The following is a 14,038-nucleotide window of genomic DNA, read 5'->3' as shown; positions in this document are numbered from 1 at the left end:
CTAGAACCTTGTTATGCTTCTTACAGAGCCACTCATTGGTTTTCCTGGCTGTGTGCGTCGGGTCATTATTATGTTGGAAGACCCAGGCATGACCCATCTTCAATGCTATGACTGAAGGAAGAAGGCTGTTTGCCAAAATCTCACAATACAGGGCCCCAGTCATCCTCTCTTTAGTACAGTGCACTCGTCCTGTCCCATGTGCAAAAAAACACCCCCAAAGCATGATGCTACCACCCACATGCTTCACAGTATGGATGGTGTTCTTGAGATAGTACTCATTTTTCTTCTTCCTCCAAACATGGTTAGTGGAAGTATGAATAAAAGTTCTATTTTTTACTCATCTGACCACAAAACTTGCTCCCATTACTTCTATTCTGCACCAGGTTAGCCCATTAGTGGGAGCTCAATAACATGTAAAAATGCCCGCAGCATAAGACACTCTAAAGCAAACATGTCAAAAGTCCGGCCCGGGGGCCAAATGCGGCCCGCGGGCAAATTTCATCCGGCCCCCAGCATCTGTCGTAAAATCAATAACGTCTGGCCCAAACACAGACTTAATATATTGGTCAGCAGTACTGCTACCAGCATATGATATGAGTATCTTACACGCTAAATGCTGCTCCTCATTTACCCACGAAAAGGCAGCAGCACTCTAAGCAACATTACCCCGAGTGGCCCTTTACTACCAATTTTCTAAAATGGCGACAATCAACAACAAAAAAAAGTTGACTGCGACGGCCGACGGTTCAAGGATAGGTGGAAATTGGACTCTTTCTTCACTAAAATACGCAACAACTGTCTGCCGCATTGCAAAAAGACAGTTGCTGTTTTTAAAGAGTTCAATGTGAGGCGATATTACCAAACAAGACACGCTGACGTGTACGACAAGATTACAGGGAAGATACGTAGCGAGAAATTGAAGCAACTTGAAGCTAGTTTAATTTTACAGCAGAAGTATTTCGCAAGAGCCCGAGGGTTGAAAGACAACGCCACAAGGGTTAGTTGCTAGATTGTTGAAATTATTAATGAAAAAAATAATGAAGCAAATGTGACGCACAGAATGGCTTGCTAAAATTTGCTTAAATATATTGTTCGACATAAAGGACGTCAGCCAAGGTCGGCCCCCCAAATTTTTACCGCACCAAATCTGGCCCCCTTTGCAAAAAGTTTGGACACCCCTGCTCTAAAGCATAGGTAAAAGAATATGTGGAAAATATTGGTGCACAATAATTATTGGTCCGATAATTATCGGTCCGATAATAGGAATTATGACGTCATCCCGATAAATCCAATAACATTTATAATAGGACCGATAATATATACTGTTCTGGCTTTACATTTTACACACTAGTATGGGAAATCAGTTTACCATTTGCGGGGCATTGCTCCCACCTACTGGTCAGAATAATTCAATGCATCTATTTTTTGTTACTGTAGTTTGGTTCAATCACCTGCACTTTGCGGTGTCTTGTGGTAGCATTAACAGTCGTGATTGCTTTCTGTTACGTTTCCGCCTCGGAAATATATGTATTTTATGTTTACTATTACACATGGATGTGCAATGTATGTTTACTTCTGTGGTGAAGGGTCATATGTACAGAACCTCATACTGTAAGTTGCGTTATAGAAGCCAGCCAATGCTTTAGTAGCTCAAGCTAGTGTGCTATGCTATACATATAATAGTTGTGTATATGGTAAATGGTAAATGGTGTTATACTTATATAGCGCTTTTCCACCTTTCAAAGTGAATTGTGCAGTTTGTTGTATATTGAGTATTGAATATGTGTATTTTTCTGAGGTAGTTTCACAATATTAAGATGAGTGTCTTCCCATAAAAGCAAGAAAAGACCAAGCCTTATGGTTTATGGAAGTGCATTCATTCTTAGCTGGGTGTTGGGCAGTGCAGAAGTGAAACGCACTGTTTTGTTCATGTCATTATGAAAAATCTGATGAGATCAAAGGCAAATCTATGTTGAATCCACCACTATTTTTTTAAACCTCCAGGTGTGCAAAAACTCAGCTTATACTTTTAAAAAATATATATTTATTATCGGTTATCAATATCGGTATCGGCTTTGAGGAGCAGGAAGTTATCGATATCGGTTTCAAAAAATGGATATGGTGCACCCCTAGTGGAAAAGTTTTCTCCATGAGCTTTTGAAAAATAAATATCTTTGTAAAAGTGTAATCCTGTGGAAAGAAACGTCATCATATTCAAGTTCAAAGAGTTGAAAAATAGTCCTGTGAGAAATTCATAGCAAAGTTAATTGAAAGTTTATATAATTTTAAAAAATAATCAAAGCTAAGAAGTTAATACTAACCATGCAATTTTTTTTACCCTGCCTATTAAAAGAATTGGAATCAAGAATCGTTTGGAACCGAAATCGAAATGTGGAAACCGAATCGGAACCGTAATCGTTCAAATTCAAACGATGCCCAACTCTACCGATCATGTGATGGGAGCGGGACATCTCCATGAAATACTGTATTTAGCTTTCACAGATCAACTCGAGGTAAATTTGTGAATTGAATGTGCTTTAGAATGATACAATATGCCTAAAAATAGATGATATACTCCCTGTAACTGGATGTAGAGACAGACCAATATTTGTTTTGTATTTGGCCATGGGGCCTTTCTGAAAAAATGTATCCAATAAGAATTTATACAAACAAAATTGAGTCAATGCACAGATTTGTTTGATCGTTTTCCAAAGCCATTTGGTTTGTTTTGCTGTTTAATGCAGCGTCATTAACCCCGGTGTGAAAGGTTAAACTTCTCTTTTAAACATCTTAATTCTGATTTGCATTAGGCAAAGTTTCCTAGTACCACACTCTTTTTTTAACCTTTTGAAAAAATCAAATTGGTAACTAATGGAAGTAGATATTCATTCACTGGACTCATAATGACATGAGATGGTGTGTTTACTGTCGTTACTCCAGCAGCGTTCCAACTGCATGCCGTTGATACAGCTACAGTACCTTTCCCCTGTAATTAGGCAGAGAGCCTTTGGGCACATCCATATGGCTAACATGAATGCCTCCCTCTCTATTTTTCTTTCTTTCTCGACTACAGGAACACACGCACACTAGTATTATAGCAGTGTGTACAGTCTGGGAGGTCCTGAAGCGTTGCCCCCACCTGAACTTGAGGAGAAATAGTGTACTTGCGTGCGCATTTGAGTAGTAATATTTTCAACTCCTCTGCTCTTCAAATATTAGAATTTTTAATAGTTGTTAGTAAGGGTGTAACGGTATATGTATTTGTATTGAACCGTTTCGGTACAGGTTGCTCGGTTCGGAACGGAGGCGTACCGAACGAGTTTCTGATGTAGTGTAACCCTTACTTTTCGAGGCTGTGAGTCGATCGGGTTACAGTTTCTTTGTGTAGATTATATTTACTCTATCTTCTCTACTATAATGAGGACCAACACGGTAGGACAGTATATAACCCAGAAACGTCAACGGCGCGACAACGTCAATCAGCCAATGCACACCAGTCGCAGTGCGGCCGTGTGTTAGACGTGACGCATGTGAAAAGAACGGCAGAGTTTATTATTTGACGCGAGACGCGGCCCTCCTGCGTCAATACTACTAGCTAGGATCGGGCAGACCGGAAGTCACTCGTGTAAAAATACGGTGGATCCGGTCGATTTTCAAACTAATATGCAATCGTAACCCACTTTTTGAGTGCATCAGATCTCTTGAGTGGTAGATCGGGGCACAGTTGACTTGTCTTTGTTGATATACTGCTGTTTTCTCTGCTATAATAATAACCAACATGGCCCCGTGTTCAATACAAAACCCTCCTACCACAACAAAACAAGTAGGAACTAATATTCACATAGGACCTAAGGTTATTCAACATCAAATATACAATATAAATGAATACTACATCACATTTGTAAAATATAAACACATAATAAATAATAGCCCATTTAAATAAAATAAATTGAAATGAGCTAAAACACCTGTAATTAAATAATAAGAATAATACACAGATCCTGCTTACACAATTAAATGTATTAATTTCTGTGTGGCGCTTTAACTTGAGAAAATCCACAAATAAAGCTTTTGAAAACCGTTCATAAGAAAAAAAAAGATTCATTGAGGCATTTCATTTGTAAAATACATGTTAAAATCTTTGTCATTGGGGTTGCTTTTCTCTTTAGCACAGGACTTCTTTTTTCTTCTTTCTTTCAGAAAGAAAGCTGACCAATACGCAGGGTCTGAAAGGCAAATTGTTGCTGGATTATTATCTTTAAATACCCGCTACTTTTTTAGCAGAATTCTAGCTTTTTATAGGCTAATGTTCTTATTATTGAAAGCACAAAATGTGTAATAAACAACTAGCACATTAATATTTTGCATTTTGTTTTCTTCTGTACCAAAAATGAACCGAACCGTGACCTCAAAACCGAGGTACGTACCAAACTGAGATTTTTGTGTACCGTTACACCCCCAGTTGTTACACACATTTTCTCAACATGACACGCATATAGGACACAGAAGTAAGAACACAGAAATGATAAGAGCATTTTAACATTGTTTTTCTTTCCACATGTCACAAAGATGCATGAAGTTAATGTTGCATGAAGCCCCTAAATCAATATTTGCCTAGCAATTTGCCCCTAAAAGGTCAAATAGTGTCACATAATGATGTTTGCTTTTATTGTGTGCGTGTCACACTGACAAAAATGCTTCACCGAATGAGGAATATGCAAAGTAAAGGATTTAAGAATACTTTCAGGGGGGTTTAGTTTTTGTTATGCATGCAGGAAGTGGGAGTGCGGCTCATTAGGGTTATCAGGGGGATGTTTATTTGTCCCTGCTGCTTTTGCAGACGAAAAGCTTCTCTGGAGCCTGTGTGCTTGATATGGGAGTGTGAAAAGCGGAGGAGGGGTGTTTGAGACAGTGTGTCTGTCTAGCTGGAATAAGGGGAGGAGTGAAGTGGTTGGAAAAGGGGGGATAATGTCAGATGAATAGGAGGACAGGTCTCCTTTGCTTGTTGGAGCTTCCCATCATCCTTTGCATGCACTCTCACAGGACTCTTTATGGCCTTGGCTTTGGTACCGGAGCTTGCGAGGACTTGCCAATTGCAACAAGGTTTCTGTTTTTTTTTCATAGATTCTCAACTAATGGCTTTTTGCTACGTGTACAGTATGCAGCCAGATGAAATGGGAGAATTCAATGTTTTTTGTTTTTTTTCCCAAGAGTCTTTATATAGATGATAAACTATTATCCATCCCTCGATTTAATTCATTGTTCACACATTCCCAATGAGGGTGAAGTACCATTTCGGTTTTTAATTCTGGTACCAAAGAACTATGATTTTGTTTGTGTTGCATCAGAGTTAAACAGACTAGAAATGTTACAAATTGTCATTTGGCTAATGGAAAAAACTAACATTGATGCGCGCTAGTTAAAGTAAATGATATTTTGTAACATTTCCTTTCAAATTCAGTTGTGAAATATGATTTGAAATACAAGTCAAGGCACCACAGTAACTTAAGTAATATTTGTTCTTGGCTTCAAAAGAGTGTAAATGCTGAGTTGAAACCCACATTGCGAAATGGAACGTCGTCATTGCTCATCTCTGTGTTCTCTTGGCAGGAAGTGAAGATATTCCGATCACTAATCCTGGGCGAGCTGGAAAGAGGACAGAACCAGTACCAAGCCCTGTGCTTCATCTCCCGGCTCAGCCGCAATGAGATCATCCCAAGCGAGTCCATGGCCCGCCTCAGACAGGTATCACGTGGCACCAAAATTTAAGACATACTGCATTTACATTTCTGATGTTGATTTATTGTGTGCACACATCAACTTTCATAGAAAAATCCTCATGCCGTTCGCTTGGCGGAGGAGCGTCGCGGCCTGGAGCAGCTGACCATGAGCGCCTCAGTCAACGTGAGCCGGGCCTGGCAGCTGAGTGGCCACATCCACAACATGTGCAGCGAGGCCCATGAAGCCATCTACACCACAGAGGCTGACGTCAAGCACTGGCTGGACAAAGGTCAGTCTTTGTTTATCTTTGTGATGTTCCTCCTACCCACACTCAATTTTTCTCTGTTCTTGCACTCTTGATCAACCTGACGCTATCATCTCCCTGAGACACTTTTGTCCTCTTAACTTCCACACTTATCTTAGTGTTGATTGTACTTTCACTGATAATAATTTATTTTTGTATGTTGACATTCCTTAAATGTGTCCTTATATCCCACAGTGACAGTGACAGAATGTTGCAGTTTACGTAAAATGTAGCTGAAGCTTATATGAACTATGTATTTTATTGGTCTTCGTCAAGTCCAAATAATTATTTCCCTTAAAAATTACGGTCTTCTCTCAATTTACACATTATAGAGATATTTGTTCATTTTACTTGATATATTCATTTTAGGACTGTCAAACGATTAAAATTTTTAATCGAGTTAATTACAGCTTAAAAATTAATTAATCGTAATTAATCGCAATTCAAACCATCTATAAAATATGCCATATTTTTCTAAATTATATATATATTCTGTAAAATAAATTGTTGGAATGGAAAGATAAGACACAAGATGGATATATACATTCAACATACGGTACATAAGGACTGTAGTGGGCATTTCACTCTACTGTCATTTAAATCTGTCTATGCTGTCCTCATTCCGAAGCGTCTACTTTTTCCAAAGCTAGACAGGTAGTGAACGAAGCCATAATAATCAGACTTCCTTTTTCATCTGATTTATTAATAAAATAGCCTCAAACCATTGTCCTCTTTAGACCGTCGTAAAACTACAAAAAAAAAAAGTACACAAGCATTGCATTAGCAACAACATTAGCTTAGCACACTATACAGGTTCACTAAACATAAACAAAAAGCATCTCATACAAAAAATATAACATTTCGCTTACTAACATAATATGTATATTATTTACAACAACCATACTTACGGACAAATCTTGTCCAAGGATCATATAGGCACGACATTACAATGTAGGCGTCAGCCCGAGACGTCGTGCAGCCATATTGAACTGGCAAGACAACAATAAACCATGTCGCAAAGCAACCACAAGAGTTCGCTGTTAGACAGCACAAAAAGCCTTGCTGTAAAACTTACCAAAAGGCAAAATACTGTCTGAGCGGGACATGTGCGTTAATTGGGTCAAATATTTTAACGTGATTAATTTAAAAAATTAATTACCGCGCGTTAACGCGATAATTTTGACAGCCCTAATTCATTTCTATATTGTTTGTCTTTTTGACTTTATTTGGTTAAGAATAAGATAAGAGTGCAGCTCGTAGCTTCTCTGAAGCAAGGTTAAATCAGAGAAAATAACATAGCTGCTAGTAAATTTCCACTTGCTTGTAAGCCTTTTCATGGGTTAAGATGGGGGCCTGCCTATTCGCATTTGGAATAACAAAGTGTATGCGTTGGAAATCTTTTTGAAGGCACCAGGGGCACTCTAGAACTTTTGTCCTGGCCGGCCAGCTTTATGTTCCTTTCTTAAAAAATGTATTCAGCTTAGGCATTGAACATTTACCTCATGAATTATGTGTCATCTTTTCTCCATTTAAGAGAATAAAAGAACCTGTCAGAAGTCGTCTCTGGCCATTTTTGCCACGACTTTTCCTCTTCAGCATCCAGTAAATATTCAGGGCAAAATCTGGGCTCGTTTGATTGAACGCAGATTTGTAAACTGGCAGGAAGCACTTCCGTTTTGCTCATTGCATATTATTTAGTATTAGTTACTTGTACATTCTGGAACCAGGATAGGGTATTAACTTGTTCTGCTTGACATTATACTTCACTGGCTGACATAGAAGTATTTATTGGAATTAATTAAAAAAAAAAAACTGAACAAAAAACAAACAGCAACCACAGATGTAAAATGATAGACCATAACAGCTGCCTACAGTTGCAGCTAGCATGAGACGCTATGTCTAATGTCACATCATTAACAGATGGACTAAAAAGCACAAATTCTGTAGCGTATATTTCCTTTTTCTTGTTTAATTTTTTTAACATATCCTGTTCAGGTATTTGGACACACAGGATAGGAGATCTGAATGCCATTTAGTGCTGTAACAGGGGTAATGTGCCACAGGGGAGTTTTGGTACACTTCCTTGGTGGTTTGTTATACTGTTTTATTTATTGAGACAGTGCAGCTGAACAAAAGAGGGATAAAGGTGTCTGATAGTGAACAAACAGGGTATGGCATCCATTTTCAACACTTACATTCAAAGACTTTTTTTTGCGAACATGAACAGCAGATGATATCGAGAAAGACTACACAAAAGCATTTGCTTGTGGCTGCTTGTCTCTGCACTGGCAAAATAAAGTCGGCCTAACGGTATCAGGGTGAGGATAATTTGCATGAAAGCGTCACTGTTGTCCCCTTGCACCAGTATTATAACAAGGAAACAATGTCAAATTGTCATGGTCCTGCACCATTATCTGCAGAGGCCATCACAGACGCATCTTTTTTGCATGATAAAGCTTCTCATACCTCCTTTGTATTCCAAATACTAACCAGGCTTGCACAATTTTGATCAGATTTAGACGCAAGTTACCCAAAATTATTGAAACACATTTATTTCTGTACGTTGGATTTGAACCCTAGATGTGCAAAGACCTCCATAGAATAGACCTTTTAGATAATCGGGGTAGTGAATAATCATCAATAGTTTCACGACTGATTCTTTTGGCGACATGGTTAATCTGATAATTTTGCATGTTTATGTACTGTAACTGGTAATCCACAAGCCGCTGTAATCAAATGGTAAATCAGGATATGATGTTAAGGTGTCATGTTTTATGATAATTAAAAAAAGGCATTCTTAACCATTCATTTGCATGACAAAGCAATTGTTTGAATGTCATTCAAATGAGCAGTAAATAATAACCAACAGTAAAGACAATAGACCTATAACTTTTGCAATTTGTGCAATAGTCAAGTCACATTTATCCATTTAGCTCTTAGGTCCTCAGTTATATATGTCCAATTATTGAAAATAGGTTGATGTACCGTAGCTGAATTAAGCACGTCGAATACCATCTCAGCTGTATTACCCCCCCCCCCCCCCCATAATGTTATGTCTTTGCAATGTTTAAAAATAAATAAATAAATACAGAAAAAGAGTTAGTCAAATTATTCTGTCCACATTAATCACACTCACTCATTGAGCTCACTTGCAATTTGTTCTAACTTTTGACCTGCTGTTTGTTTTTGCAGGCGTCGATGCCTCCATGTTCGAGGTTCTGCCCCACAATTCCGAGACGCCCCAATTCCATGCCTGTCACACCACTAGTGACTTGTGGCAGCCGTGCTTGTGCTCTTATGGCCTACGCCTGGAGTGGTACCCTTGCCTCCTCAAGTACTGCCGCAGCCGTGACCCTACAGGCAGAGGCTCCACCTACAAGTGTGGCATCAAGAGCTGTAGCAAGGGCTACCACTTCACTTACTATGTCCCTCAAAAACAGTTGTGCCTATGGGACGAGGAGACCTAGTTAGACGTTTCACTGGCCAGCGCTATTATGAGGCAACACTGAGCCGAGTTTTAGATTATGAGTAAACTGGATCGGGTGGAACTGTGGTGAGTTCCACATGTTGCTGCTGGAAATGAGGCCTTTTTGGGTCGGAGGAAAAGAACTCAGCGATAATGTGATTTTTGTCTTTGCTTCGGTGACAGAATTGTCGCCAAGGATGACAAAGCAGCCAAAAAAGGCTCACGACAAAGGAGAACTTGAGTGGGGAGGTGCCTTCATCAAGCTGTGTGGAAAACACCTAGTGTGTTTCCAGCTTCTCTGCAGTCTTGTGCAGGGTTTCCCCCAAACTGTGCTTCGGGGCCCCCCCAAAGTGGTTCCAGACTGACATTTTGAGGGTCTCAATCACATGCACACAATTTTGTACAAACTATTGTGTTATGTTTTTCATATTAAGTTAATATCTGTTCGCATCCATTAATTTATCATGCAATACATGTATTTTCTCATTTGGGAAACCCTGCACTACTCCATACTGACTGATAAAGAAAACGCTTACCAATACTGGATTAATTTATTTCAATCTCAGACATTTCCGGACAGTTTTTCCTCTCTCTCGCTCGCTCTTCATATATATTTACATTTTTATTACAAATAGCCTCTTGGGATGATGTAATTTTCATCATCCTACCATCTTGAGCAGACTCTTAATTTACCACGGGTCCTCAAACAACAAGATAAAGCATTCATACTGTTTCCAGTCTTTTAAAAAGGCAGCTTTTGACCTCTTGACCTCTGTGTCTTTTTTCCCCGCTTACACGTTTTGCCTGATTGTAAATGCGTGTTAAAATAAGCCAAAGTCAAAAGAAAGACTGCTCAAAAGAAGGGTGTTATGTTTCTGAGGGTAAAAAGAGGTATTCAGGAGGACCTTTTACAATGATTGCACTCAACGCGCACTAACTGCGTTGTGGCCTTACCTATACCGCCACCATATGGTCATTTTGAACACACGTTTACGTCCGCTTGTCAGGCTTTGGAATTTTATTTTTGCAAATACAGTAAAATACATGCTTACAAATAATTATTCTTGAATATGTGGGACCAAACGGAACAATAACTTGACTTTTTAGTAGCCATAATGCAATAGCATTGATTAACAAAAAAGCCAAACGTTTTGAATTGGCAGACTTTTTTTTTTTTTTTGGGGGGGGGGGGGGGGGGTGAGAAAGTGCCTTAATATTTCTGCCATTGTTATTATGTCTCTAGAAGTGCATGAGCAAACTGTTTTGAGAGGATTCATCATCTCGCCTGTCATGAAACTCTGAAAGCACGCCAGAGAGTCTGTTAAGCCAAGAAATAATTGATTCACATATGCGCATGACATAAGCAATACTATTTGGCACATATGTGTTTTCATCAAAATTCATGCATTTCATATGGTAATTTTTATCACACACACACCCCTCGCCCCACCAAAGGTTTCCCACCTTTTTCTATGAAAGAATTTTTAATGTCACACAGATGAGAAGTAGCTAATGTGATGTGCCATTAAAGTTACGTTTTACAAGAATGTCATTTTCTTTGCATTATTATTATAAGGATTTATGAACAATAAACTGTTGTTGCGTAAAAGGGCGTAGGTTTGCATACGGACGGAAAGACATAACACTACCAACATTTCAGGATGCTAAAATTGTCCCCACCAACTTTTAAGCAACCTTTTTTGCATTACATAAAGAGTTCAGTTATATAGGGAATTTAGATTGTCTTCCAATATGTTGTATGGATAGAATTGACCCTACCATTATTAAGTGAATTATTTTTCGTTTTGTTTATGTTTGCTAATAAAAACCAGATATTTATTCTGGAAGTTTTCAATACATTTCTTTAGTAGTTTTTGCAAACAAAGGTTTGAATCGAACAGCCCTTTGCCCCCTTTCATCCAATCTGTTTGGTCCCCAACAAAAAGTGTACATGCCTGTTATGCTGTTACAGTAGGGCAAATAAGTATTTAGTCAACCACAAATTGTGCAAGTTCTCCCACTTGAAAAGAATAGAGAGGCTTGTAATTGTCAACATGGGTAAACCTCAACCATGAGAGACAGAATGTGGGGAAAAAAACTGAAAATCACATTGTTTGATTTTTAAATAATTTATTTCCAAATTACAGTGGAAAATAAGTATTTGGTCACCTACAACAAGCAAGATTTCTGGCTGTCAAAGAGGTCTAACTTCTAACAAGGTCTAGCGAGGTCTAACGAGGCTCCACTCGTTACCTGTATTAATGGCACCTGTTTTAACTCATTATCGGTATAAAAGACACCTGTCCACAAAATCAGGCAGTCACACTCCAAACTCCACTATGGCCAAGACCAAAGAGCTGTCGAAGGAATGGAAAACAAGACGACTGATAATCTCCCTCAATCTGGGGCTCCATGCAAGATCTCACCCCGTGGCGTCAAAATGATAACAAGAACGGTGAGCCAAAATCCCAGAACCACACGGGGGGACCTAGTGAATGACCTACAGAGAGCTGGGACCACAGTAACAAAGACTACTATCAGTAACACAATGCGCCGCCAAGGACTCAAATCCTGCACTGCCAGACGTGACCCCCTGCTGAAGCCAGTACACGTCCAGGCCCGTCTGCGGTTCGCTAGAGAGCATTTGGATGATCCAGAAGAGGACTGGGAGAATGCGTTATGGTCAGATGAAACCAAAATAGAACTTTTTGGTAGAAACAAAGGTTCTCGTGTTTGGAGGAGAAAGAATACTGAATTGCATCCGAAGAACACCATACCCACTATGAAGCATGGGGGTGGAAACATCATGCTTTGGGACTGTTTTTCTGCAAAGGGACCAGGACAACTGATCTGTGTAAAGGAAAGAATGAATGGGGCCATGTATCGAGAGATTTTGAGTGAAAATCTCCTTCCATCAGCAAGGGCATTGAAGATGAGACGTGGCTGGGTCTTTCAGCATGAGAATGATCTCAAACACACAGCCAGGGCAACAAAGGAGTGGCTTTGTAAGAAGCATTTCAAGGTCCTGGAGTGGCCCAGCCAGTGTCCAGATCTCAACCCCATAGAAAATCTGTGGAGGGAGTTGAAAGTCCGTGTTGCCCAATGACAGCCCCAAAACATCACTGCTCTAGAGGAGAGCTGCATGGAGGAATGGGCCTAAATACCAGGAACAGTGTGTGAAAAGCTTGTGAAGACTTACAGAAAACGTTTGGCCTCCGTTATCGCCAACAAAGGGTACATAACAAAGTATTAAGATGAACTTTTGGTATTGACCAAATACTTATTTTCCACCATGATTTGCAAATAAATAAAAAATCAAACAGTGTGATTTTCTGTTTTTTTTCACATTCTGTCTCTCATGGTTGAGGTTTACCAATGTTGACAATTACAGGCCTCTCTAATATTTTCAAGTGGGAGAACTTGCACAATTAGTGGTTGACTAAATACTTATTTGCCCCACTGTATATCGTCCCTACCAATGTTGAGACCAAACCTACGCCCTTGGTTGCATAGGCACAATTAATTGAATGTTCTGCCGAGAAACACATCTCATTAATTCTATATGTAATATTTGGTTCTTTTTTTAATTTGAGGGAAAATGTTGCAATATATTGAAATGTGCGTGGTATGCTAGATTGAGCGAGAGATTCAATATTTACTGAATTTTCTATTGTGTATTCCCTGTCTCATCAGACCATAGGACATGGTTCCAGTAATCCATGTGCTTTGTTGACATGTCTTCAGCAAACTGTTTGGGGGCTTTTTTTGTGTACAGTCTTCAGAAGAGGCTTCCTTCGGGGGTGACAGCCATGCACACCAATTTGATGTAGAGTGTTGCATATGGTCTGAGCACTAACAGGCTGACCCCCCCATCTCATCATTCTCTGCAGCAATGCTGACAGCATTCCTGTAACGAGTCACATGACATTTTTGAGGGAAAATGACAAGCAGCACTCAATGGCGTACCGCACGCAGGCTATTTTTAGACCGTGACGTCGCATCGTAAAGCGGAAGTAAAGCCGAAGTGGGACATTATAGACACGCCCTCGCATAGACCCAACGTAAAAAGTGCTACTTTTCTCCGGTAATCTTTCAAAAACGAACATGCCGATCACGCATTGCTTTTTTGGAACTTGTAGAAACGACTCTAGACATTACGACACATGAAGATGTTTTCTTCATACGTTTCCGGAAACCAAAAACTCGAGAGGAAAAAATGTGAAGACCGAATCAACTTGCGCTGACTTTAACACCAGCTCGGTGAATCCATTCACGTTTCATATGCAGTAAACATTATGTTGGGTTGGCATGGTCTTTCAGAGGACAAAGAGGTAAGCCATTTTTATATTTTTAACTTATTTTTTTAGCGAAACGTTGTGCCGTACTGCTTCTGTCTGACAATTAATGACCTAAAAGAATTACAATGGTATCTGACTGCCACTGTTACCATTTCTGTTATTTATATATATATATATATAAACAACATTAGTAAGGGGGAAGTGTAAATGAATCATAGGATTAGGATGTGTTATCATAAAAAAATTAAA

General features: G+C 39.3%; 1 protein-coding gene across 1 annotated transcript in view; it reads left to right on the top strand.

The window, feature by feature from the left end:
- The window catches only part of oafa (OAF homolog a (Drosophila)), a 41,899-nt gene extending 31,216 nt beyond the window's left edge, over nt 1–10,683 (top strand). The window contains exons 2-4 of the mRNA XM_057839646.1: nt 5,611–5,745; nt 5,830–6,010; nt 9,218–10,683. Coding sequence (XP_057695629.1) covers nt 5,611–5,745; nt 5,830–6,010; nt 9,218–9,492 — 591 coding nt within the window. The 3' untranslated portion in view covers nt 9,493–10,683. The remainder of the gene's footprint in view (nt 1–5,610; nt 5,746–5,829; nt 6,011–9,217) is intronic.
- The last annotated feature ends 3,355 nt before the right edge of the window (nt 10,684–14,038 follow it).

This window comes from Corythoichthys intestinalis, chromosome 6 (assembly GCF_030265065.1).
Source record: "Corythoichthys intestinalis isolate RoL2023-P3 chromosome 6, ASM3026506v1, whole genome shotgun sequence".
Lineage (NCBI taxonomy): Eukaryota > Metazoa > Chordata > Actinopteri > Syngnathiformes > Syngnathidae > Corythoichthys > Corythoichthys intestinalis.
This window is presented reverse-complemented; position numbering and strand designations above follow the sequence as displayed.